Here is a 27906-nt window from a genome sequence, read left to right on the forward strand (position 1 = left end):
TGCAGCACACGGAGCAATCATCCTCACCATAGCCTCCCTTGCAACAAGCTCGTCTCCCCTAGCCCGTCAGCGTCATCATCCGGCTATTGCTACTTTCTGCCCCCCAGCTACGACCAGGCCCACCCCTACCCCGATCACGACCCCGATCACTACCCCTATCACTACTCCTACCCCTATCACTACCCCTATTACTACCCCTATCACTACTCCTACCCCTATCACTACCCCTATCACTACCCCTATCACTACCCCTATCGCTACCCCCGTCACTAAGCCAACCACTATCGCTACACTAGCCCTGTCACTACCCCTATCACTACCCCTATCACTACCCCGATCACTACCCCTATCACTACTCCTATCACTACCCCTATCGCTACCCCTGTCACTAACCCAACCACTATCGCTACACTAGCCCTGTCACTACCCCTATCACTACCCCTATCACTACCCCTATCACTACCCCTATCACTACCCCTATCACTAGCCCTATCACTACCCCTATCACTACCCCTATCACTACCCCTATCACTACCCCTATCACTACCCCTATCACTACCCCTATCACTACCCCTATCACTACTCCTACCCCTATCACTACCCCTGGCACTACCCCAACTCCTCCTTAACCACTCTCGGCTCTCCTCCTGTCACCATGACGATACCACCACCACATTTAATCTCTCCACTCTCTATCTCAAACACTCTCATCTCATGTACAATTTTATGATTGTTGTAAAGTGCCTTGGATAAAGTCGCTGCTTTATAAATCTACATAAGATAAGAGCCTGCCTGCATGTCTGCTGCTTGCCTGCTACCTGCTCCCTGCTCCCTGACTGTTACCTGCCTGCTCTCTGCTGCCTGCTACAGTGAGGGAAAAAAGTATTTGATCCCCTGCTGATTTTGTACGTTTGCCCACTGACAAAGAAATGATCAGTCTATAATTTTAATGGTAGGTTTATTTGAACAGTGAGAGACAGAATAACAACAAAAACATCCAGAAAAACGCATGTCAAAAATGTTATAAATTGATTTGCATTTTAATGAGGGAAATAAGTATTTGACCCCTCTGCAAAACATGACTTAGTACTTGGTGGCAAAACCCTTTTTGGCAATCACAGAGCTCAGACTTTTCTTGTGGTTGGCCACCAGGTTTGCACACATCTCAGGAGGGATTTTGTCCCACTCCTCTTTGCAGATCTTCTCCAAGTCATTAAGGTTTCGAGGCTGACGTTTGGCAACTCGAACCTTCAGCTCCCTCCACAGATTTTATATGGGATTAAGGTCTGGAGACTGGCTAGGCCACTCCAGGACCTTAATGTGCTTCTTCTTGAGCCACTCCTTTGTTGCCTTGGCCGTGTGTTTTGGGTCATTGTCATGCTGGAATACCCATCCACGACCCATTTTCAATGCCCTGGCTGAGGGAAGGAGGTTCTCACCAAAGATTTGACGGTACATGGCCCCGTCCATCGTCCCTTTGATGCGGTGAAGTTGTCATGTCCCCTTAGCAGAAAAACACCCCCATAGCATAATGTTTCCACCTCCATGTTTGATGGTGGGGATGGTGTTCTTGGGGTCATAGGCAGCATTCCTCCTCCTCCAAACACGGCGAGTTGAGTTGGTGCCAAAGAGCTCCATTTTGGTCTCATCTGACCACAAAACTTTCACCCAGTTGTCCTCTGAATCATTCAGATGTTCATTGGCAAACTTCAGACTGGCATGTAAATGTGCTTTCTTGAGTAGAGGGACCTTGCGGGCGCTGCAGGATTTCAATCCTTCACGGCGTAGTGTGTTACCATTTGTTTTCTTGCTGACTATGGTCCCAGCTGCCTTGAGATCATTGACAAGATCCTCCCGTGTAGTTCTGGGCTGATTCCTTACCGTTCTCATGATCATTGCAACTCCACGAGGGAGATTGACAGGGAGATTGACAGTTTTTTGTGTTTCTCCCATTTGTTGTCACCTTCTCACCAAGCTGCTTGGCAATGGTCTTGTAGCCCATTCCAGCCTTGTGTAGGTCTACAATCTTGTCCCTGACATCCTTGGAGAGCTCTTTGGTCTTGGCCATGGTGGAGAGTTTGGAATCTGATTGATTGCTTCTGTGGACAGGTGTATTTTATACAGGTAACGAGCTAAGATTAGGGGCACACTCTTAAAGGGAGTGCTCCTAATCTCAGCTTGTTACATGTATAAAAGACACCTGGGAGCCAGAAATCTTTCTGATTGAGAGGGGGTCAAATACTTATTTCCCTCATTAAAATGCAAATCAATTTATAAAAATGTTGACATGCGTTTTTCTGGATTTTGTTGTTGTTATTCTGTCTCTCACTGTTCAAATAAACCTACCATTAAAATTGTAGACTGATCATTTTTTGTCAGTGGGCAAACGTACAAAATCAGCAGGGGATCAAATAATTTTTTCCCTCACTGTACCTGCTACCTGCCTGTTGCCTGTTGCCTGCTACCTGCCATTCGCAGATTGTTGGTGGCAACATGGAACAGCCGCATTGGCCTCTTGACCTTGAACCCTCCTCTTGACCTTTGCCCCCCCCCCCCACTTCCCCACACCCCCCAGTGGCTGGACTTCATGAAGCTGGGGGACGAGGTGTCGGACGAGCGGCTGGACGCGGTGATTGCGGAGCAGCGTGCGAACCAGTGCTGCTCGCTCATCTTCACATCGGGCACCACGGGGCCTCCCAAGGGGGTCATGCTGAGCCACGACAACGTATGCGCGTGCGTGTGTGGGCGTGTGCATGCATGCGTGTGCGTGCGTGCGTGTGTGTGCGTGTGGGCTTGTGTGTGGGCTTGTGTGGGCTTGTGTGTGCGTGTGTCTGCGTGTGTGGGCGTGTGTGTGCGTGTGTGTGCATGTGCGTGCGTGTGTGTGCGTGTGAGGTGAGCGGGCCCGGGTAAAACTATGTGGCAGGGAGTCAGAGCCATTCCCTGTACACCTTGGGGTGCGACAGGGATGTCCTCTGGCTCCCACATTATTTAACATCTATTTTGACCACGTAGTTCGTGAAGCCTTTAATAGATGGTCCGGGGGAATCTCCATTTGGTACAGATATAATGGGAGGCTGATTGATGCCCGGGTGCGGTCAAGGGATGGCTCCCTATTGCTCAACCATGTTATGTATGCTGATGATTTGGTAAAAGCTGCTCATTCAGAGGAGGAGTTGGAAACGCTGCTGCTGAGACTAGAGCGTGCCACTAAGAGATCGGGCCTTACCATCAGCCCCACCAAAACTAAGCACCTGCCTGGGTATTTTGTACCATCAGACACTACACCCCCACAACTCGCAATTGGTGATAGGGCAGTTGTGGAGAGAGTGGAGAGTTTCCCATACCTAGGCAGTATGCTCATGACCGGCTCCGGTTTGACAGCAGAGGTCTCACTCCGAATCAGTCGAGCGGCAATATCTTTTCATCGGTTGCGTAACGCTGTGTGGAAGCTACCTGGTCTGTCGCTCCGCATTAAGCTTCAGGTCTTCTCGGCCACAGTCATTCCCTCCCTTCTTTACGCTTCCGAAACGTGGACCCCCCTAATGGAACATATTCGCCGGTTAGAAACATTTAGGCTGGCCTGCCTACGATCTTTCCTGGGTTTAACCAGGCTGGATTGTGTGAGGTGCTCACAAATCCTTGAAAGATCTGGGCAAGGTCCCATCGGTGAGCTCCTCTGGGTCATGTAGCCCGCATGCCCATCCACCGCATGCCTAAACAGCTTTTGTTCGGCCGGATTGAGGGAGCTAAACAGACGCGGCACGGGCTAGAGAAGAGATGGAGTGATGTGGTACAGGAGGATGTGGAGCTGAGTGGACTTGCCGATGACTGGTACCAGCGGTGTCAAGATCGGCCTCTGTGGAGGAGGCTTGTGAAGGACGCTACTGGGCAGTTGGAGGCAGTCGCCCTCCAACAACAACGGAGGTTGGAGGAGCGATGCTCACAACAACGAGCGGAGCGCTGGGTGGCTAAAGCACAGAAAGTTGGCACAGTAGCGAGCACAGGTGGTGCATCAGCCAGTCATCTCAGTCAGTCGACCTGTGGCATCTGGGTCTCCCCCGTGACCTCCTGCCAGCGGGTGTTCGACACTTCACTCGGCCTCAAGGTGCACATAGCCTGGCACAAGCGTCGTGGTGACGTCACCGCCACTTAGTGGCGAATGGCGGTTGTTGTGCGTGCGTGCTTGTGTGTCTGCGCGCATGTGTGTGTGTGTGTGTGGGGAATGGTGGCGTAGCAGCCATTCGAGTTAAATTCTCGCTCGCGGTCATCACGAGCGATGATTATCTGGGCCTCCCCTAGGTTGACTCGGCCTGAAATGATTACCTGTGCGCATTATGTAAAAACATCCCCACTAGGGAGACAAAGGCGGCCGGGCGTGGTGCTGGTCATCTACCCCCTCGTGTGCCCTGCCGTCCCTCATAGGTGCAATTGCCCCAGTAGTCTGCTAAGGCTATGCGGGGGATTTTTGTCTTTGTGTGTTTGTCTTTGTTGGCCTGTAACCGCGTGTGCATGTGTGAGAACACTTGCGCCTGTGTGCGTGTGTCTTTGTTATGTCCAGCTCTTGTTTGGTAGCCGAAATCTCACTCCCAATCAGTCGAGTGGCATTCTCTTTTCATCAGCTGTATAACACTTTGTGAAAGCTACCTGACCTCAATCTTGATTTGAAGATTTCATGACTGCAGGAATCCATACTCTCTGGTTCTTTCAGTAAAGTCACGTAGATTGAAAAAATAATAAAATAAAACACGTTTCGGTCGCAACACAAGCGGCCGTCTTCAGGGGAGAAAAATTATCTGCTGTTGTGGCTTTATATAGGCACGGGAGGGGGGGGGGAGGAGGAGTTTGTAGGGGTTAGGCACTGGAGGGAGAGAGACACGCAAACTCCAAATATACAGCAGCAGGCATCAGGGTCGGGATCGAACCTACGACCTCCTGTGTACCAGGCGAGGTAGTTAACATCTCCTAGCCACAGTGACACCGCGCCCACGCGCGATCGTCTGTTTATCGCCTCCTGCCCCCCACCGCTGCCCCCGTTTGTGTATCGCAGCTCACGTGGACGTCGCGCGTGGCGAGCGAAATGACGGGCTTCACGCCGGACGACGTCACGGTGAGCTACCTGCCGCTGAGCCACGTGGCGGCACAGATGCTGGACCTGTGGGTGCCCATGCAGCAGGGTGGCGCCGTCTACTTCGCACAGCCTGACGCGCTCAAGGTTCGTCTCCCACCCACTCATCCACCCACTCACCCATCCACCCACCCATCCATCCACCCACCCATCCACCCACTCACCCACCCACCCATCCACCCACCCACCCATCCACCCACTCACCCACCCACCCATCCACCGACAAACACCCACCCACACCAACCCACCTACCCCCACCTACCCCCACACCCCCCCACACCCACCCACCCATCCACCCATCCACCCACCCATCCACCCATCCACCGACAAACACCCACCCACACCAACCCACCTACCCCCACACCCCCCCCACACCCACCCACACCCACCCACCCCCCCACCCTGCGGTTAGCGCACCGAGCTATGAACCCGGCGACCCCAGGTCGATTGCCGCTCGCAACCAACAATCGGTGACGATTGTCTGAACCGGTCCTGCCCTTGCCCTAGGTCGACTCGGCCTCAAATGAGTACACGGTGCGTTGTGTAAAACATCGCCACTGGGGGCGACAAAGGCGGCCGGGCGTGGTGCTGGCCACCCACCCCCTCGTGTGCCGTGCCGGCCTTCGTAGGTGCCGCTCGCTAACAGCACTCGCCCCTACGGGTCCGTAAGGCTACGCGGGGGATCTTTGTCTTTGGTGCGTCCCGGGCGACAGGGCTCGCTGGTGGCCACGCTGAAGGAGGTGCAGCCCACGGTGTTCCTGGGCGTGCCGCGCGTCTGGGAGAAGATGATGGAGGCGATGCGCGCCACGGGGGCGCAGGCCGGAGTCGTCAGGCGCGCCATCTCCGCCTGGGCCCGCGGCATCGGCCTGGAGGCCAACCGCAACGCCATGAAGGGGTGAGAGAGCGCGAGTGTGTGCGCGCGAGCGCGAGTCTGTAACGGTTAGCTGCCACGCTGCGCTTACGAACCCGGAGGACGATTCCATTGACGAATAGCTGAACCGATCCTGGGCCTCCCCTAGGTCGATTCAGCCTCAAATGAGTACCTGGTGCGGTGTGTAAAAAAAACATCGCCACTGGGGAGGCAGAGGTGGTCGGGCGTGGTGCTGGCCATCCACCTCTTCATGTGCCGTGCCGGCCTTCACAGGTGCTCGCCAACAGAAACTATACCAACAGTCTGTTACAGGCTATACGGGGGATCTTTGTCTTTGTGGGGAACAGCGGTGTCGTGGTTCTGGACGTTGCGCTACTAACCTGGAGATCCCGAGTTGGATTCCAGCACACAGGCCACTAACACCAATGGCGAATATCTGAATCGGTCATGGGCCTCCCATGACCGATTCAGATATTCGATACTCTATTAGGTACCTAGTGTGATGTTTAAACATCGTCATAAGGGAGACAAAGGCGGTCGGGCGTGGTGTTGGCAACCCACCCCCTCATGTGCTGTTCCCGCCTTCATAGGTGCTGCTCGCCAACAGCATTTGCCCCAACAGTCTGTTAAGGCTACACGGGGGATCTTTGCCTGTGTTGTGTGTCTGTGTGTCACCTTCTCCTGGCGGGGAGAGGTCTGGCACCTCCTCGACGCCCACGGGAAGGGAGTGTGGAACAGATGGAGATTAGTCCACACACTTTGCTGTACCACCTCCTGGCATAGCCAGGGGTTACGGCTCCTCTCACAACCCACCCACGGGCAGAAGGGAGTTTAAGCGGCGTATTCTCGCGATCCACCAACGCTGGCTGCTGCCTGCACTTGTTGCCGGGTTCAAGTCCACGTGCAGCACGGCCAGTGGATATTAATATTGGAGGGGAAAACCGATTTGAACCGGCTTGAACCGGCTTGAACCGGCTTGAACATGTTTGTATATGTGTAATGCAGCGGATCCACGCGGAGACCAGGAATTCTATAAGGGCTGTTGCCATTTAATAAAACACTGTCACACTCGACATCGTACGCTCATACCAGTGTAGGTGCAATCTATCTCGGTCCTTCACCCCGGACACAGAATACTATTTGGGTCCTCCCATCGGCTACCCTATGGGCTCTCTCACTCGTCTGCCCGGAGCGGGGGTTCAGCCAACACCGCTCCGTGCTGAGGAGAGAGAGAGAGAGACCGTCTGCAGCAGATCCTTACCCTGGCTCCCTACGACGACCACGCCTCCGTCACGGGGCCCCCTTAAGAACCCTTTGGGCGGCTCCTCCCCCCCAGCTCGGCTCCTCCCCCCCCAGCTCGGCTCCTCCCCCCCCAGCTCGGCTCCTCCCCCCCAGCTCGGCTCCTCCCCCCCCAGCTCGGCTCCGCCCGTGTTCCCGAAGGTGCTCTCCAAAGCCCGTTCCGTAACCCGTGACGTGACGTCATTCTTGATTGGCAACCCGCTCCCACCTCCCTCTGCTCGCCCCTTCATTGGTTCCTCAGAATGCTCCTCTACACATGTTTGAAACATGGTTGAACCAGTCTGAACCGTTTTCCACTGGTTTGAACCGGTTCATTCCCGTCTCTTAACTCGCGCGATGGGTAATGCCCAGGAGGTCCGGGCAAGCGAAGTAACAAAGGGAGAGCCGTTTTACATATTTTTTTTAGCGAATTCGGCAACGACAAAAAAATAAGTTGTGAACTCAACAATTGAAGAGCCGGCAATGCGCGCGGCGAACGAGACGGCGGTCCTTCACGCAGCCACGACGTCAAGCGGCGGCTCCTTTGGCGGGCGCCGCGGGGGCGGCCGACCCCCCGGCAACGCCGAAACGAAACCGATTACAACCGCCCCCTAAAGCGTCCAACCGTTAACCGAAAATTGCCCGAAGGCGGACACCACCTTAGGGCAAAAGTAAAGCTGGGAAGACCCAAGCCGGCCTGGCGCGAGACCGTGAAGGGCGAGCTGGCGGCGGCGATCGGCCTCTGTTGGGGGCTCAACAAGTTGCCAAGGAGAGGAAGAAGCGGAGGGAGCTCATTGCGGCCTCGTGTGCCGCAGGCGATGGAGAGGATTAACTTAATTAACGAACCCGAGCGTCTGACTCTGACATCATTGCCCACCCTGCCCTCCCCCCCCCATTGTCCCCCCCCCCCCCCGCTCGCCCGCCAGCGAGGGCTCGTCGCCTTGGGGCTACGGGCTGGCGAGCGCGCTGGTGTTCCGCAGGGTGCGCGCGGCGCTGGGGCTGGGGCGCTGCGGGCGGCTCTATGTGGGCGCGGCGCCGGCCTCGCGGGAGACCCTCGAGTTCTTCCTCAGCCTCGACATGGCCGTGCTCGAGCTGTACGGCATGAGCGAGAGCTCGGGGCCCCACACGATCTCCACGGCGACAGCCTGCCGCCTCACCAGGTGAGCTCAGGGCCGCCTCACCAGGTGAGCTCAGGGCCGCCTCACCAGGTGAGCTCAGGGGGCCTCACCAGGTGAGCTCAGGGCCGCCTCACCTGGTGAGCTCAGGGCGGCCTCACCAGGTGAGCTCAGGGGCGCCTCACCAGGTGAGCTCAGGGCCGCCTCACCAGGTGAGCTCAGGGCCGCCTCACCAGGTGAGCTCAGGGCCGCCTCACCAGGTGAGCTCAGTGCCGCCTCACCTGGTGAGCTCAGGGCCGCCTCACCAGGTGAGCTCAGGGCCGCCTCACCTGGTGAGCTCAGGGCCGCCTCACCAGGTGAGCTCAGGGCCGCCTCACCTGGTGAGCTCAGGGCCGCCTCACCTGGTGAGCTCAGGGCCGCCTCACCAGGTGAGCTCAGGGCCGCCTCACCAGGTGAGCTCAGGGCCGCCTCACCAGGTGAGCTCAGTGCCGCCTCACCAGGTGAGCTCAGGGCCGCCTCACCAGGTGAGCTCAGGGCCGCCTCACCAGGTGAGCTCAGGGCCGCCTCACCAGGTGAGCTCAGGGCCGCCTCACCAGGTGAGCTCAGGGCCGCCTCACCAGGTGAGCTCAGTGCCGCCTCACCTGGTGAGCTCAGGGCGCCTCACCAGGTGAGCTCAGTGCCACCTCACCAGGTGAGCGGGGGATGCGTCGCGAGCTGTCGGGGCCTGGGTGCTGTTGTTGGTGAGCAGTGCCTATGGAGGCCTGGCACTGTGGCACGAGGGGGTGGGTGGCCATCGCCGCTCCCCGGCCGTCTTTGTCTCCCCAGTGGCGATGTTTACTACACACCGCACCGGGTACTCGTTTGAGGCCAAGTCGACCTAGGGGATAATCGTCACTGGGTGTTGTTGGTCGTGAGGGGGTCGCCGGGTTTGTAGCGCACCGCTCCCTACAAAGATCCCCCTTATAGCCTTAACAGACTGTTGGGGCAAGTGCTGTTAGCGAGCACCGAATGAAGGCCGGCACGGCACACGAGGGGGAGGGTGGCCAGCACCACGCCCGACCGCCTTTGCCTCCCCAGTGGCGATGTATTTTACAGACCGCACCAGGTACTCAATTTGAGGCTGAGTCAACCTAGGGGAGCCCTAGCGAGGAATCAAACTCGGGTTGCCGCTAACCGCTAACCGCTACACGACCGCCCCCTACACACACACACAGACAGGTACACACACACAGAAAGCAGCAACACAATGATAACACTATGTAACACAATTTTTGTTCCTGGGTAGTAAGTGTTATTTACTAATTGCTTATGCCTAAAAAGTATAAAAAAATGGCTATTATACTCCACAAACTTTGCTTTTGTGACCGGGACAGTGATATTTGAAATGTACATATTTTCAATGAGAAAATGGGCGAATTTGTGTCTTTTCGTTCACATAAAGTCAGAAAAAAACATCAACATGTATTTATACTAAAGTAATACAATGAAAATCAACATGTATTTATACTAAAGTAATACAAAAATTACTACAAAAGATTTAGAAGTGAGTAGTTTTTTGAGATTTACGATTATACTAAATCACTTTCACGAATCAGCCCCCAAATGTAGTCTCCCATCATGTTCTCGTTATACTGTCCTTGGTAGCGGCGTTCAAAGTCCTGTTTATCCTGGTGGAAGTGCTCGCCTTGCTCCTCCGAGTACGCTCCCATGTTCTTGAATTTATCAAGATGAGCATCAAGGATATGGACTTTGAGGGACATCCTACAGCCCATTGTGCTATAGTTCTTCACCAGAGTCTCAACCAGCTCCACGTAGTTTTCGACTTTGTGATTGCCCAGGAAGCCACCAACCACTGCGACAAAGCTTTTCCAAGCCGCTTTCTCCTTACTAGTGAGCTTCTTGGGGAATTAATTGCACTCCAGGATCTTCTTTATCTGTGGTCCGATGAAGACACCGGCTTTGACCTTTGCCTCAGACAGCTAGGGGAAGAAGTCTTGAAGGTACTTGAAGGCTGCTGACTCCTTATCTACAGCTCTGACAAATTGTTTCATAAGGTCCAATTTGATGTGCGGTGGTGGCATCAGCACCTTCCGGGGATCCACCAGTGGCTCCCACTTGACGTTGTTCCTCCCTACACAGAACTCGGTCCACTGTGGCCAGTCCCGCCTGTGGTAGTGCGCCTTGGTGTCCCTGCTGTCCCAAAGGCAAAGATAGCAGGGAAACTTGGTTAAACCGCCTTGGAGACCCATCAGGAATGCCACCATTTGGAAGTCTCAAATGACCTCCCAGCCGTACTCACCATACTTCAAGGTGTCCAGCAAGGTCTTGATGCTGTTGTAATCCCCTTTGAGGTGCACCGAGTGAGCCAGGGGAAGAGACGGGTACTTGTTACCATTATGGAGCAGCACGGCTTTGAGGCTCCTGGATGAGCTGTCAATGATTACAGGCGATTCCGATTGCCTCGAACAGACTGGTCACATTGTGGCAGAAGCAGAGCCCATCTTGACGGGTGAAGAAGCTGCAAAAAAGGTTGGTGACGCTTCCTCTAATCTGCGACTTGCACACTTTTATTCAACAAGTTCCACTGCTTGAGCCTAGACATCAACAGCTTGGCATTGGATTGGTGAGACCAAGATCTCTGATTAAGTCGTTGAGGTCTTTTTGGTTGGGGTAGTATGGGTTTCTCTCCTCAGCTCCACCTCTGAAATTGTCATCTGGATATGCAACGTCTTCCTCGCTCTCTGACTTGCTGCTCTCTTCTAAAGACGGCTGCTCTCTCTCCGGAGGAGTGGGTACGGGGAGCTCATGGCAGTGTGGCACCGGGGTGATGGATGAAGGAAGGTCCGGATACGTGATAGCAGGTGCATTCTTGCCAGTCCGACGTTTGGTAGGGTCCACCATGCAGCAGTAGCAGTTGCTTGAGTGGTCAGTGGGTTCCCGCCAAATTCTTGGGATAGCGAACTTCATGGCTCTCTTTTCCCCTCTGTACCATCCTATGGAAAATGTTGCGAGAATCTCTTACGCATTAATCATGGGTGAAATATATGTGTAAGAGATTTTCGCAACATTTTTCATATATGATATATATTTTTTCAATAACATTGAAAATTGTAAAACATTTTAAAATGAAAAACTTCAACAATTTAAAAAATGTTAACATTTTATAACATAAAAAATTCTGAGCAACAATTGTCCATCTTACCTTCCAGAGTTTTTTTGTATTGCTCGCAGGTGAAATGAGGTGGCCAGGGTTTGTCTTGATCCCCGACAGGCATGCTGAAATATCCCTTGTAGGCCTCACACATCTTAACAGATGCTTCCACAGAGTACTCTTTCGCTCTTGTCTTGATAATTTGGCCGCAGACATCGCAAAATGCGTCTGCCGGATTTCTTGCTGCAGCCTCTTGATGCCATCTCAGAAAAATTCAGATATGTGTCCACTTAGGCAGCTGGAACTAAACTGAACTGGTGGGCTTAAGGCCCCTGTATTTATACTATTTATATTACTGGAAAGGTCTAGAATGTTCTAGAAGTTACTCCAAGTTTACTCAGCACTGAATCTATCTGGAATGTTCTGGAAATAGGTAAATTTCTAAATATTACTGTCCTGGTCACAAAAGCAAAGTTTGTGGGGAATAGCGATTTTCTGTACTTTTGAGGCATAAGCAATTAGGAAATAACACTACCCAGGAACCAAAAAAAATATATAAAACTGTTACACAGTGTAATTAGACCATTCACCACGGCGTGCGTGATCCCGTTGTGCACGCACACCCCCTTGCGCTTTCTGCGTAGTGAAAAGCCATTGACACTTACGAACGAGTTAGATTCCAGAGGTCTGTTCGTAAGTCTATTTGTTCTTAAGTCCAACTTTACTCCTGTCAATTCCAAACACTTTGTACGGCGTGTACACTAAATACGGGGAATGGGTTTAAAAGTTGTATAATCTCCTGCAGATATAGATTCCACTGGTTCTTCATGTTCTGCAGATGTAGATGCCACTGGTTCTTCATGTTCTGTTGATGTAGATGCCACTGGTTCTTCATGTTCTGTTGATGTAGATGCCACTGGTTCTTCATGTTCTATAGATGTAGATGCCACTGGTTCTTTATGTTCTGCAGATGTAGATGCCACTGGTTTTTCATGTTCAGTAGATGTAGATCCCACTGGTTCTTCACGTTCTGCAGATGTAGATGCCACCACCGCCATGTATTTCGTCGCGGTTGAACTTACGACTCTCGGTCCGAACAGGCGACTGGACATACGGACCAGGTTTGTTCGTATCTCTGAAAGTTCGTAAGTTGAATATCCGTAAGCAGAGGAGTCCCTGTATTGCGTTTCACTTTGCTCTGCGTGTCTCACCACAAACGCGCGGACAACCTCGCGTGCTCACGGCGGAGCCCCGTGACTCGGCATCGCCCAACGTGACGAGGCCACCGGGGTACCACCTCCTTGCACTTCTGAGTCGGCCTGGGAGGTGCCAGGAGATGGAACCGCAGGCAGGTGGCAACAACTGCCCCAGTTCTGCAGTCTTCTGTATGTCACGGTGGTGTCGGCCAGTATATGATGAGTGTATTCGCGTGGGAGGAAACCGGAGCACCCGGAGAAAACCCATGCATGCAAGGGGGCAACGCTATATCCCCGCGCAGACTGAACAGGCAGAGTCCACATCATTGCTGTAGCACCTTCTCCCGGCAGAGCCATGTCTCCAAGTGTCTCTTATTCCTTCCCGCGTGTCTTACTGTGTCTCTCCACGTCTCCCCGTGTCTCCTACCGTGTCTCCTCCATCTCCCCCACGTCTCCTCTCCTACCACCCCCCACCCCACTCCGCCTCGTCTCCGCCCGTGTAGCTGCGGCAAGTCAATGTTCGGCTGCCGCACGCGGCTCGCCTTGCCGGACGCGGAGGGGTGCGGCGAGCTCTGCTTCTGGGGGCGGAACGTCTTCATGGGCTACCTGGGCCTTGAGGCGATGACGCACGACGCCCTGGACCCCGAAGGCTGGCTCCACTCGGGTGACCTGGGCCGGATCGACGAGGAAGGCTTCGTCTTCATCACCGGCCGCCTCAAAGGTGCCGCCCTCCACCCCCCCCCGCACCGCCCCGCTTGCCCGTACTTCGCTGCGATACCATTCGCTGCTTCGCGGGCGTCGCTGCGATCTCATTGGCTCAATCGCGGGTGTCGCTGCGATCCCACTTGGCTCGTGTGCGGGCGTCGCTGCGATCCCATTGGCTCGTTCGCGGGCGTCGCTACGATCCCATTGGCTCGTTCGCAAGCGTCGCTGCGGTCCCATTGGCCCGTTCGCGAGCGTTGCTGCGATCCCAATGGCTCGTTCGTGGGCGTCGCTGCGATGCCATTGGCTGGTTTGTATGTATGTATGTTGAACTTCTTTCACGCCGTACGTAGCCAACCGTGCTAATCGGAGGTGCGGTCAAGAGGAGCTAAAAGGTGTTCGATGCCGTTTGTGTTGACGAGTCGGATGTCCTCCTCCCCTCCTCCTCCTCCTCTCCCCGTCCATCACCTCGTCACGGCAGAGCTCATCATCACGGCGGGTGGCGAGAACGTGGCGCCCGTGCCCATTGAGGATGCGGTGAAGGAGGCGCTGCCGATCGTCTCCTTCGCCATGGTGATCGGAGATAAGCGAAAGTTCCTCTCCATGCTGCTCACGCTCAAGGTGGGGGCAGGGCGCGGGGGGGATGGACGCACACACGGATGTGTTTCTGTGTGTGTGTTTCTGCGTGTGTGTGTGTTTCTGCGTGTGTGTGTGTTTCTGCGTGTGTGTGTGTTTCTGCGTGTGTGTGTTTCTGCGTGTGTGTGTTTCTGCGTGTGTGTTTCTGTGTGTGTGTTTCAGTGGGGAGCGATAGTGTAGCGGTTAGTGCGCTGCGCTATGAACCTGGCGACCCGGGTTCGATTCCCGCTCACGGCCAACACCAGTGACGATTATCTGAACCGGTCCCGGGCCTCCCCTAGGTCGACTCAGCCTCAAATGAGTACCTGGTGCGATGTGTAAACATTGTCACTAGGGTGACAAAGGCGGTCGGGCGTGGTGCTGGCCACCCACCCCCTCGTGTACCGTTCCGGCCTTCATAGGTGCTCGCTAACAGCACTTGCCCCTACAGTCTGTTAAGGCTATATGGGGGATCTTTGTTTTTTGTGTGTGTGCGTACATGTGTGTCATTGTCTGTGTGTGTGTGCGTGTGTGTCGATTGTCTGCATGTGTGTGTCAATTGTCTGTGTGTGTTTGCGTGTGTGTCGGTTGTCTGTGTGTGTGTGTGTGTGTCGATTGTCTGTGTATGTGTCGATTGTCTTTGTGTGTGTGCGTGTGTGTCGGGGCTCTGGACGGGTGCGAGGGGCTGGTAACCCCTCCACCTTCAATTAATTACCACTAAACTACGAATACAAAATTTAACTAATAAGCTTGTGCCGGAGGCCCCGGGGGGACAGGCGTCTATGACGTCTCCTGGCCAAACCCCAATTGGCGGAGCCAGGAGATTGAATCTCTACCCTCGGGGCTCCTCCAGAAACAACGAAAAGCCATTACGGATGGCCACGTGGAATGTTCGAACGCTCACTGCGGAGGAGAGGCTGCCACTCCTCTGTCGGCAGCTGGACCGGTACCGCCTGGATCTCTGTGGCATTCAGGAGGTCCGGTGGACCGGTTCTGGCTCCTGTCACCATGAGGGGTGGACAGTCCTCTTCTGGGGCAGCAGACTGCCAAACAACAGGGTGTGGCTCTTCTTTTGAACAAAAGAATGAAGGGGGCGTGGGAGCGTGGCGGTGAGGTGTGGGAACCTGTAAGCCCCAGGCTACTTTGGGCTCGCCTTCCCATCAACCGGAGGTGAGAAGTGGTGGTCGTGGTTACTTATGCCCCCACCGAAGACGAACATCCGTGGAGGGATGCAGGCAAAGCCGATGAGTCAGATGCCTTCTATGACCTCCTGTCACAGGTGCTGGCTAAAGTGGCCCCTCGGGATAGACTCATCTTGTTGGGTGACTTCAATGCCCGAGTTGGTCATGATGCTGACACCTGGTCTGGAGTGATTGGAGGGCATGGGCCAGATCAGCTCAATAACAACGGTAGGAGGATGCTAGATTTTTGTGCAGCCCATGGGCTTGTAATTACCAACACGCTGTTCCGGCATCGGCGCATCCACACAACATCATGGATGCATGCCGGGTCCAAGCAAGAACATCTGCTAGACTACATAGTGACGGACCAGCGGATGCGAGCCCATGTCCCTTGACACCGGGACCTACCGTGGAGCTGATCTGCCCTCTGACCATCGACTAATCATCTGTAAGATGCGCCTGCCATTCTTCCACTCCGGCGGTGGGTGTACACCCAGGACCCCATTCCAACCTAAAGTGGCCTGGTCTCAGTTATCTGATGAAAGTTGCAAGCGAGAATTTCATCATCGCTTGCGGCTGGGGTTGGCATCGTCCCCCACTCCTCCTGATGTCGAGGGTAAATGGGCGAGGTTTAGGACTGTGACTCATGCAGCTGCAATGGCTGCTTTGGGTACACGGTCAAGACCTCCCCAGAGACCCTGGCTGACAGAGGAGGTGTTCAGGATGGTTGAGAAAAAGTGACAGGCCCACTGTCATCGGCTACAGAATCCCACATCAGAGAATGAGGAGGCTTACCGCAGCCTCGCTCGGAGGTTCGGAGAGCCGTGAGGCGCTGCAAGGATGGGTGGTGGTCGCGGTTTGCTCAGGAGATGAAGTCTGCCTCAGTGGCCCGTGATCACAAATCTCTATTTAACTCCATCAAAAAAGTAACCTGCAGCGCCACACCTATTACCATCATTAGGGGAAAATCGGTGATCCAATCTCCGACCCCCCAGGAACAGGTTTGCAGATTTGCTGAGCATTTCTGTGAGGTCCTGGGGGAGGGGAAATCCCTCAGCCAGGAAAACATCGTGGCACAAAGTGAGGATGACCCTGCTGAGGCTGCGGTGCCTCAAATATTGGAAGAAGTCACCCCCTGTGAGTGGCTGGCTGAGGTGCCATCTGTTGAGGAAGTACTGAAGGTGATCTGGAGTCTGAGACCGGGAAAGGCAGCGGGCTGAGATGATCTCCCAAGCGAAATGCTGAGGGAGGGTGGCGTTTGTGCACATACTGCCCTATATGACATCATAACAACAGTCTGGACCACTGGACAGGTTCCGCAGGATTGGAAGGATGCCCTGGTGGTCCCCCTCTTTAAGAAGGGGGACCGCACAGACTGTAACAACTACAGGGGCATCTCACTCCTCAGTGTGCCGGGAAAGGTCCTGGCAAAGATTATTCAACATCGCCTTGTTAGGCACGCTGAGGAGAGGCTTGCGGAGCCCCAATGCGGTTTCAGGCAAGGGCGGTCCTGCACGGATGCCATATTTTCTGTCCGTCTGCTACAGCAGAGGTGTAGGGAATTACAGTAAGACCTACATCTCTGCTATATTGACCTGGTCAAGGAATATGATACCATCAGTAGGCCTGGGCTCTGGGTTGTTCTTCGTGCTTTTTGAGTACCTGACCATCTACTCACGATCATTAAGGACCTTCATGATGGTGAGCGGTCCCGGGTAAAACTACGTGGCCGGGAGTCAGAGCCATTCCCTGTACACCTTGGCGTGCGACAGGGATGTCCTCTGGCTCCCACATTATTTAACATCTATTTTGACCACGTAGTTCGTGAAGCCTTCAATAGCTGTACCGGGGGAATCTCCATATGGTACAGATATAATGGGAGGCTGATCGATGCCCAGGTGCGGTCAAGGGATGGCTCCCTATTGCTCAACCACGTTATTTATGCTGATGATTTGGTAATAGCTGCTCATTCAGAGGAGGAGTTGGAGACGCTGCTGTTGAGACTGGAGCGTGCTACTAAGAGATGCGGCCTTACCATCAGCCCCACCAAAACTAAGCACCTGCCTGGGTATTTTGTACCATCGGACACTCCATCCCCACAACTCCCAATCGGTGATGGGGAAGTTGTGGAGAGAGTGGAGAGTTTCCCATACCTGGGCAGTGTGCTTATGACCGGCTCCAGTTTAACAGCAGAGGTTTCACTCCGAATCAGTCGAGTGGCAATATCTTTTCATCGGTTGCGTAATGCTGTGTGGAAGCTATCTGGTCTGTCGCTCCGCACTAAGCTTCAGGTCTTCTCGGCCACGGTCATTCCCTCCCTTCTCGACGCTTGCGAAACGTGGACCCCCCTAATGGAAATCTTCGCCGGTTAGAAACATTTAGGCTGGCCTGCCTACGATCCATCCTGGGTTTAACCAGGCTGGATTGTGTGAGGAGCTCACAAATCCTTGAAAGATCTGGGCACGGTCCCATCGGTGAGCTCCTCCGGCAGGCAAGGCTGCGTTGGCTGGGTCATGTAGCCCGCATGCCCAACCACCACATGCCGAAAAAGCTTTTGTTCGGCCGGATCGAGGGGGCTAAACGGGCGCGGCACGGGCTAGAGAAGAGATGGAGTGATGTGGTACAGGAGGACGTGGAGCGGAGTGGACTTGCCGATGATTGGTACCAGCGGTGTCAAGATCGGCCTCTGTGGAGGAGGCTCGTGAAGGACGCTACTGGGCAGTTGGAGGCAGTCGCCCTCCAACAACAACGGAGGGCAGAGGAGCGACGCTCACAACAACGAGCGGAGCGCCGGGTGGCTAAAGCACAGCAGGTTGGCACAGTAGGGGGCACAGGTGGTGCATCAGCCAGTCATCTCAGTCAGTCGACCTGTGGCACCAGGGTCTGCCCCGTTACCTTCTGCCAGCGGGCGTTCGACACTCCACGTGGCCTCAATGTGCACATGGCCTGGCACAAGCGTCGTGGTGACGTCACCGCCACTTAGTGGCGAATGGCGGTTGTTGTTGTTGTGTCGGTTGTCTGTGTGTGTGTGTCGATTGTCTGTGTATGTGTGCGTCGATTGTCTGTGTCGATTGTCTGTGTATGTGTGCGTGTGTGTCGATTGTCTGTGTGTGTGTGTCGATTGTCTGTGTGTGTGTGTCGATTGTCTGTGTGTGTGTGGATCGAGGAGCGGTTGTGCAGCGGTTCGCACTACGAACCCGGCGTCCCGAGTTCGATTCCCGCTCACGGCCAACATCGGTGACGATTATCTGAACCGGTCCTGAGGCTCCCCTAGGTCGACTCAGCTTCAAATGAGTACCTGGTGCGGTGTGTAAACATCGCCACTCGGGAGAAAAAGGCGGTCGGGCGTGGTGCTGGCCACCCGCCCCCATGCGTACCGTGCCGGCCTTGATAGGTGCTCGCTGACAGCACTTGCCCCGACAGACCGTTAAGGTTACCGGGAAGAACGTGGTTTTTGTTGTCTGCGGATTCTCTGCTGACTGCTGCGCACTCTGAGAAGAAGTCGTAGATGCAACCGCTGACCCTGAAGGGTTGCAGCTAAGAGCCACGGGGCCTTACCCACCGGTCCCACAAAAAGCAAAGCGCCTGCCTGGGTATTTGTGGTCATGAACATTCCCCCCTGCCTCGACTCCCCATGAGCGACGGGGCGGTAGTGGAGGGAGTGGAGAAGCCTCGTGCCACCTGGGCAGTGTGCCTGCGACCGGAGCTCCCTTTGGGCAGCCGCGCCTCACGCGAAGTGCACCTGGCCTGGCACGAAGCGCCGTGGCGACGTCGTTGCCGCGTTCGCGCGTTGCGGAGGGCGGAGCGGCGGCACAGCGGTTAGCGCAAAGCGCCAGGAACCGGCAAGCCCGAGGTCGATTCCCGCTCGCGGCCGACGCCAGCGACGATTGCTTGAAGCGATCCTGGGGCCTCCCCGAGGCCGAGCCGGCCTTCGACGGGTGCCCGTGCCCGGTGCGTCGGCACCGGGGAGACGGAGGCGGGCCCGGGGCGACGACGAGGGTCGTGCCGGCAGGCCGCTGTGGGCTACACGGGGGACCTTTGTCTGTGCGTGGTGCAGTGCTCGGCGGACCCCGACACGGGAGAGCCGGGGGACCAGCTGAGCCCCGAGGCCGTGCGGTTCTGCCGCTCGGCGGGGAGCAGCGCCACCCTCGCCTCGCAGGTGGGGGCACCGGGGGGTGGGGGCACGGGGGTGGGGGCACGGGGGGTGGGGGCACGGGGGGTGGGGGCACGGGGGGTGGGGGCACGGGGGGTGGGGCACGGGGGGGCACGGGGGGGGGGGTGCTGGGGGGTCGTGCCTGGCTCTGAGTCTGAGAGTCGCTGTGGGTGGCAGCCACGAGGTGGCGATCTCGAGCCGTGGGCCTCACCCCTGTGGGTGGCGCCGGTGGTGGAGATGATGGCGACGATATCTTTGACAAGGATGGTGGCGACGATGATGTTGATGATGGTGACGATATCTTTGACAAGGATGGTGGCGATGATGATGTCGATGATGTTGATGATGGTGACGATGTCGATGACAAGGATGGTGGCGATGATGATGTCGATGATGGTGAAGATGTCGATGACAAGGGTGATGTCGATGATGTTGATGATGGTGACGATGTTGATGATGTTGATGATGGTGACGATGTCGATGATGTTGATGATGGCGATGATGGCGATGATGTTGATGATGGCGACAATGTCGATGATGTTGATGATGGTGATGATGTCGATGATGGCGATGTTGTCGATGATGGTGACGATGTTGATGATGGCGACGATGTCGATGATGTTGATGATGGTGATGTCAATGATGGCGATGTTGTCGATGATGGTGACGATGTTGATGATGGCGATGATGTTGATGATGTTGATGATGGTGACGATGTCGATGATGTTGTCGATGATGGTGACGATGTTGATGATGGTGACGATGTTGATGATGTTGATGATATTCTTAGTTTTTTCCGTAAAGTCACGTTGAAGAGAAACAACAAAATAACAAAATATATATAAAACAATAAAAAATTCTCACGACGTTTCGACCATAACTCAAACGGTCATCATCAGGTGTGTCGGTTTGCATAAATTTATTTTGAAAACGGCATATTTATTTATATATATAAAAATAACGTTTGCGTCACGCGCAACGATTGGCTGTTTGCCAGGACTAGTCCATCTATTTTTTGAAAAGAGGAGGGGGGAGACGAAATTTGTTTTTATGTATGCTGTCTGAAAGCCACTGTAAGCGTGAACAATCAATCAAGAACTGAAATGATTTATCAAATCTTTCCAATGATTGCTAAGATAGAATCCATCTTCTCGGTTGAAATTGTCTCTGTGTTTGTATATGTGGATAGCCTCATGAACGAATCTCTCATGGAAGCCAGATGGCTTACAAAGAACCTCCGTCTTGGAAAAGTCAATGGCATGTGAGCCTACTGAATTAGAACAATGATCTGCTACGGCCGAGGTGTTGGTCCTACCGTGTTTAAGGTCTGCTTTATGTTCACGAATGCGGTCCGAGATATGGCGTTTGGTTTCTCCAATGTAACTACTACCACAGAGGCAACTTAGTTTGTAGACACCAGGGTATTGTATGTCCGGAATCACATCTTTTACAGACGGAACCAGATCACGGATTTTATGTAATGTGTTGAAACGGACCTGGATCTTGTGTTTATTCAAGATTTTGGAGATCTTTTTTGTGATCCCAGCAATGTAGGGTAAAGTGATGGTTTTGAAAGGCTCCTCAAGAGGGTTTTTCTTCATGGTTTGAGTGATAGCTTTGCGGATTGTATAGTCGGAGTAACCATTAGCCCTAAGAGCTTGGTGTACGTGCTTGAGTTCACTGCTTATGTGTTCCTGGTCGGATATGCATTGGGCTCTATGATACAGAGTCTTGATGAGAGAATTCTTCTGTGATGGATGGTGGTGGGAATCTGGTTACTCCGACTATACAATCCGCAAAGCTATCACTCAAACCATGAAGAAAAACCCTCTTGAGGAGCCTTTCAAAACCATCACTTTACCCTACATTGCTGGGATCACAAAAAAGATCTCCAAAATCTTGAATAAACACAAGATCCAGGTCCGTTTCAACACATTACATAAAATCCGTGATCTGGTTCCGTCTGTAAAAGATGTGATTCCGGACATACAATACCCTGGTGTCTACAAACTAAGTTGCCTCTGTGGTAGTAGTTACATTGGAGAAACCAAACGCCATATCTCGGACCGCATTCGTGAACATAAAGCAGACCTTAAACACGGTAGGACCAACACCTCGGCCGTAGCAGATCATTGTTCTAATTCAGTAGGCTCACATGCCATTGACTTTTCCAAGACGGAGGTTCTTTGTAAGCCATCTGGCTTCCATGAGAGATTCGTTCATGAGGCTATCCACATATACAAACACAGAGACAATTTCAACCGAGAAGATGGATTCTATCTTAGCAATCATTGGAAAGATTTGATAAATCATTTCAGTTCTTGATTGATTGTTCACGCTTACAGTGGCTTTCAGACAGCATACATAAAAACAAATTTCGTCTCCCCCCTCCTCTTTTCAAAAAATAGATGGACTAGTCCTGGCAAACAGCCAATCGTTGCGCGTGACGCAAACGTTATTTTTATATATATAAATAAATATGCCGTTTTCAAAATAAATTAATGCAAACCGACACACCTGATGATGACCGTTTGAGTTATGGTCGAAACGTCGTGAGAATTTTTTATTGTTTTATATATATTTTGTTATTTTGTTGTTTCTCTTCAACGTGACTTTACCGAAAAAACTAAGAATATGAATTACTGCAGTCACGAAAGCTTTAAATCAAGATGTTGATGATGTTGATGATGTCGATGATGTCGACGATGGTGACGATGTTGACGATGTTGATGATGGTGATGATGTTGATGATGGTGATGATGGTGATGATGTCGATGATGGTGACGATGTTGATGATGGTGACGATGTCGATGATGGCGATGATGGTGATGATGGTGATGATGTTGATGATGGTGACGATGGTGACGATGTTGATGATGTTGATGATGGTGATGATGTTGATGATGGTGATGATGTTGATGATGGTGATGATGGTGATGATGTTGTTGATGGTGATGATGTTGACGATGGTGATGATGTTGATGATGGTGACGATGTTGATGATGGTGATGATGGTGACGATGTTGACGATGTTGATGATGGTGATGATGGTGACGATGGCGATGTTGTTGATGATGGCGATGTTGTTGATGATGTTGATGATGGTGACGATGTCGACGGTGTCGATGATGTCGATGATGTTGACGATGTCGATGATGTTGATGATGGTGACGATGTCGATGGTGTCGATGATGGCGATGTTGTTGATGATGGTGACGATGGCGATGATGTTGATGATGGCGATGTTGTTGATGATGTTGACGATGTTGATGATGTTGATGATGTTGATGATGTTGACGATGTTGATGATGGTGATGATGTTGATGATGTCGATGATGTTGATGATGGTGATGATGTTGATGATGGTGACGATGTTGATGATGGTGATGATGTTGATGATGTTGACGATGTTGATGATGTTGATGATGGTGATGATGTTGATGATGTTGATGATGGTGATGATGTTGATGATGTTGATGATGGTGACGATGTTGATGTTGATGATGGTGATGATGTTGATGATGGTGATGATGTTGATGATGGCGATGTTGTTGATGATGTTGATGATAGTGACGATGTTGATGATGTTGATGATGGCGATGTTGTTGATGATGTTGATGATAGTGACGATGTTGATGATGGTGACGATGGTGACGATGTTGATGATGTTGACGATGTTGATGATGTTGATGATGGTGACGATGTTGATGATGTTGATGATGATGATGTTGATGATGTTGATGATGTCGATGTTGATGATGTTGATGATGGTGACGATGTTGATGATAGTGACGATGTTGACGATGTTGATGATGATGTTGATGATGTTGATGATGGTGACGATGTTGATGATGGTGACGATGTTGACGATGTTGATGATGATGTTGATGATGTTGATGATGGTGACGATGTTGACGATGTTGATGATGGTGACGATGTTGACGATGGTGACGATGGTGACGATGGTGATGATGTTGATGATGTTGACGATGTTGACGATGTTGATGATGTTGATGATGTTGTTGATGTTGGCGATGTTGTTGATGATGTTGTTGATGATGATGATGTTGATGGTGTTGATGATGTTGATGATGTTGATGGTGTTGACGATGTTGACGATGTTGATGATGTTGACGATGTTGATGATGTTGATGATGATGTTGATGATGGTGACGATGTTCCCGCGGTCGTGCAGGTGGCACCCGAGCTGGGTGGCCGTGGCAGTGCCGGTGACGCGGCAGTGCTGGCCGCCATCCAGCAGGGGATAGAGCGTGTCAACCGCGCCGCCATCTCCAACGCCCAGCGCGTGCAGAAGTGGGCCGTCATCCCTCACGACTTCACTGTCTCCGGGGGGGAACTCGGTGAGCGGGGCGACCCTCCCCTCGCCTCTCCCTCACCTCTACCCCTCTCGCTCACTTCTCCTGCTCTCTCCCGGCTTTTCCATCCATTCACTCACCCACCCACTCACTCACCCACCCACCCACCCACTCGCCCACCCACTCACCCACTCGCCCACCCACTCACCCACCCACCCACCCACTCACCCACCCACTCACCCACTCACCCACCCACCCACCCACTCACCCACCCACTCACCCACCCACTCACCCACCCACCCATTCACCCACTCACCCACCCACCCATTCACCCACTCACCCACTCACTCACCCACTCACTCACCCACCCACTCACCCACCCACTCACCCACCCATTCACCCACTCACTCACCCACCCACTCACCCACCCACTCACTCACCCACCCACCCACTCACCCACCCACTCACCCACCCACCCACTCACCCACTCACTCACCCACCCACCCACTCACCCACCCACTCACCCACCCACTTACCCACCCACTCACCCACCCACTCACCCACCCACCCACTCACCCACCCACCCACTCACCCACCCACCCACCCACTCACTCACCCACCCACTCACCCACCCACTCACCCACCCACTCACTGACCCACAAAGTGTCCGTGACGTCTGAGCCACCTAACAGTAATAATAACAACAATTCACACTTGCACCACACGGCCACCACACGGCCACCACACGGCAGTCGCTCACCCTCGAAGTGAGAGGCACGAGGAGGAAGGTCAGCCACACGGTGAGCCGCTGCTACCAACGCTCACTCAAGCTCTGCGGCTCCCTACATATGGAGATGTTTTCCGACAACGAGCTCTTTATAGGCGTGGGAGGAAACTAGAACACCCGGAGAAAATTTGTGCATGCAAGGGGGCAATACTATATCCCATTCAGACGGGACAGATGAAGATTAGTCCGCACTTTGCTGTGCCGCCTTCACCCAGCGAGCCAGGGTATGGCTCCTCCTCGACGCCCACGGGGTAGGGAGTTTGCTTCACAATATTCGTGCGGTGATCCGCCAACCCCCGCTGCTGCCTGCACCGCCCCTGGTTTATGAGCAAGTGAGTAGGTCAGTGGGTGGGTGAGTCAGTAGATGAGTTGGTGGGTGGGTGAGTGGGTGATGAGTGGGTGAGTGGGTAAGTGGGTGGGTGAGCGAGTGGGTGGGTGGGTGGGTGAGCGAGTGGGTGAGTGGGTGGGTGGGTGAGTGGGTGGGTGGTGAGTGGGTAAGTGGGTGGGTGAGCGAGTGGGTGGGTGAGTGATGAGTGGGTGAGTGGGTAAGTGGGTGGGTGAGCGAGTGGGTGGGTGGGTGAGTGGGTGGGTGGGTGAGCGGGTGGGTGGGTGGGTGAGCGGGTGGGTGGGTGAGTCCTGACTGCCCGCCCCTCTGCCCCACAGGCCCCACCATGAAGCTCAAGCGGCCGGTGGTGCTGAGGCTCTACCAGGAGGTGGTGGACGCATTCTACGCGGAGGCCACATAGGTGGCCACGGGACAGCGGCAGGCGACTAGCGTGCCCCCCTCCGCTGCTGGATGGCGCCCTCCCAGCGTGTCTCCTCTCTCTCTCTCCCCTCAACGTGGGGGAGGGAGGGGGGGGGGGCTGGGAATCTTCACCTCCCCCGGCCCCCGGCACGAGCGTCAACGTGCTCCAGACACCGTTCGCGAGTTCGCACAGAAAACCAAAGAACCGCTCTCAAACCAAAACTTTATTCACCCAAGTGACCTCCCCCCTTCTCCTCCTCCTCCCCCCCCTCCTCCTGCTCCAACACCGCTTTTCCATTGGCACCATCCGAGCCGAGCCGGAGCCAAACCGCAATACTCCATCAGTCTGTGTTGGGGGACAAGCAGGGCCAGGGGGCAGGGATAGCGACGCGTTGGCCGTGCGGGCGACGCGGTGAGCGCACCGTCACGGCGTCACCGCGGTACCGACCGCGTCACGGGCGCGCGTCTCGTTCGCCGCGCGCCCGTGCCGTCTGCGGCATGGCACGGCCCGGCACGGCCCGGCACGGCCCGGCACGGCCCGGCACGGTTTCTTGCGTTGGTTAAACAACGCCGGCTCCACCTGAGCAGCGCCGGCTCGGATGCGCGGGGGGAAGATGCTGCGTTAGGGGAAGCCTCGCCAGGGCCGCTTGGTGCTAAGCGACGTTTCTCGTCGCTAGGGGAGGGCGGCAGTCGTGGCTCTTGTCCGGGAATGTTTTGTCATTTCGTTGTTGTTACAAAGCGCTCGTGCCACGACTGCGGAGAGTCTCGCCTAGAGGGGGTCGGCGGATCGCGTCCGGGATGGGGTAAGAAAGCGAAAGGCGCGGCCCCACGGCGGAATGTCGCCCGTGCCACTGCTGGCCGGAAAGGGGGCCCCTCCGCTCGAGGGAGAACCCCTCCTGACCAGAGGGTTGTTCTTGGCCTACTCCTCCACGCTGGCCGGCACGTCTCGGGGGAGTCGCCCATGCTTTCGTCCACCGCGTGCGCGACCCGCCGATCGACTCGAGCGCGGTGAAGCCGTATCCACCGCTGGGTGGACAGCGCTGGAAGCTCAGGATGCACCTTCGGTTCACAATCAAAGCTGAAATTGTATTGGTCAGGCTCAACTTATAGTCGGGGTCATATTATAGTCGGGGTCAACTTATAGTCGGGGTCATATTATAGTCGGGGTCAACTTATAGTCGGGGTCAACTTATAGTCGGGGTCATTATAGTCAGGGTCATATTATAGTCGAGGTCAGCTCATGGTCACGGTGAACTTTCGCAATTCCATTTTTTAGGTTCCTGGGTGAGGATTGATAATTCCTCGGGGTTTGCGGGAGCATAACCAAGACAAAGATCCCCCGTGTAGCCTTTACAGACTCGTGGGGCAATTAGTCCAGAACGGCACCAGAGAGGGGTGGTTGGGCAGCACCACGCGTGGGGCCGCCTTCAGTGGTGATGTTGTTTACTTCACACTGCTCCAGGTACTTATTTGAGGCTGAATCAACCTAGGGGAAGCCCAGGACCGCTTCAAGTGTGCACCAACGTTACCGGCCGTAGAGTCTTGAGGTGTTGCCCGGCGAGTCTGCGGCGAGTCTGCGGTGAGTCGACGCGGTCCGCCGTTAACCTCGTCGCCAAAGATTGGACCGTGTCGCTCTTCCTTGCCTCCAAATTATATCGGCGGCGGCGGCGGCGGCGGTGGCGACTGTGTTTGGCGGTGGACAAACGCGATCACCGCGTCGCTACCAACGCCGCGTGTGTGCGCGTTGCCTTCAAAATTAAAAAATTACGTTTTCGGGCTATGCTCCTTCTTGACAGCGCGTTTAATCGAGAGGGGCCATGAGCGAGACGGAGTGGACAGATACGTCTCATTCTTCGCGTGGCTGCTGTTGGTGCGGAGTCCGGCAGCTGCGACTTTAATCTCGGGTGGTCGATGAGCCTTGCGTGAGCAGTGGCTGAACGGTTCAAACAAATGTTTTCCCCGCTGATGAATCGGCACGTGACTCGACTAAACTATGAAAACAAATTCCAGGTATAAGGCCACCACCACTGCTGCGTAGCTCTTTTTAAAAAGCGACCCGGGCTGTCACAAATGATAGCTCAAATGAAGCGTTTCGTCACCATCGTGTGGAAATTTATCGCAGCCAAATGCTCTACGAACGCGCGACGTTGATTCTAAATGTGGAGGACCGGGAGGAAAATCCACGCGACCACCACGAGGAGAGAGAGAGAGAGACACGCAAACTCCAAATATACAGCAGCAGGCGTCAGGGTCGGGATCGAACCCACGACCTGCTGTGTACCAGGCGAGGGAGTTAACATCTCCTAGCTACCGTGGATACTGTAGTTACACTAAGAGTAACGATCCAAATCTTGACTTAAAGCTTTCGTGACTGCAGGAATTCATATTCTTTGGTTCTTTCAGTAAAGTCACATCGATAGAAACATAATAAAATGATTTAAAGCTTTCGTGACTGCAAGGATTCATCTTCTTTGGTTCTTTCGGTAAAGTCACGTAGAATGAGAATAAAATAATAAATTGATAAAATAAAATAACACAAAATTCTCACGACGTTTCGGCCACAACACAAGCGGCCTTCATCAGGTGAAGGCACGAGACTGTCTGGAGGACAGCGCTGGAGCGAACAAAGCCAAGCTCAGATCGCGACCTTTAAGCTGTGTGAGAAGAAACA

The 27906-nt window shown here is 53.9% G+C and overlaps 1 protein-coding gene across 9 annotated transcripts in view; it reads left to right on the forward strand.

The window, feature by feature from the left end:
• The window catches only part of LOC116953539 (long-chain-fatty-acid--CoA ligase ACSBG2-like), an 83174-nt gene extending 55492 nt beyond the window's left edge, over positions 1 to 27682 (forward strand). For all 9 annotated transcript variants that reach the window (XM_076075055.1, XM_076075052.1, XM_032973828.2 and 6 more), the window contains exons 9-17: positions 2576 to 2725; positions 5048 to 5212; positions 5839 to 6020; positions 8201 to 8434; positions 13240 to 13457; positions 13920 to 14059; positions 19292 to 19393; positions 23583 to 23748; positions 25154 to 27682. In XM_076075055.1, the coding sequence (XP_075931170.1) occupies positions 2576 to 2725; positions 5048 to 5212; positions 5839 to 6020; positions 8201 to 8434; positions 13240 to 13457; positions 13920 to 14059; positions 19292 to 19393; positions 23583 to 23748; positions 25154 to 25236 (1440 nt within the window). In that variant the 3' untranslated portion in view covers positions 25237 to 27682. The remainder of the gene's footprint in view (positions 1 to 2575; positions 2726 to 5047; positions 5213 to 5838; positions 6021 to 8200; positions 8435 to 13239; positions 13458 to 13919; positions 14060 to 19291; positions 19394 to 23582; positions 23749 to 25153) is intronic.
• The last annotated feature ends 224 nt before the right edge of the window (positions 27683 to 27906 follow it).

The sequence above is a fragment of the Petromyzon marinus genome, chromosome 52 (genome assembly GCF_048934315.1).
Source record: "Petromyzon marinus isolate PM22_M1 ecotype Great Lakes invasive population chromosome 52, UKy_Petmar_22M1.pri1.0, whole genome shotgun sequence".
NCBI lineage: Eukaryota > Metazoa > Chordata > Hyperoartia > Petromyzontiformes > Petromyzontidae > Petromyzon > Petromyzon marinus.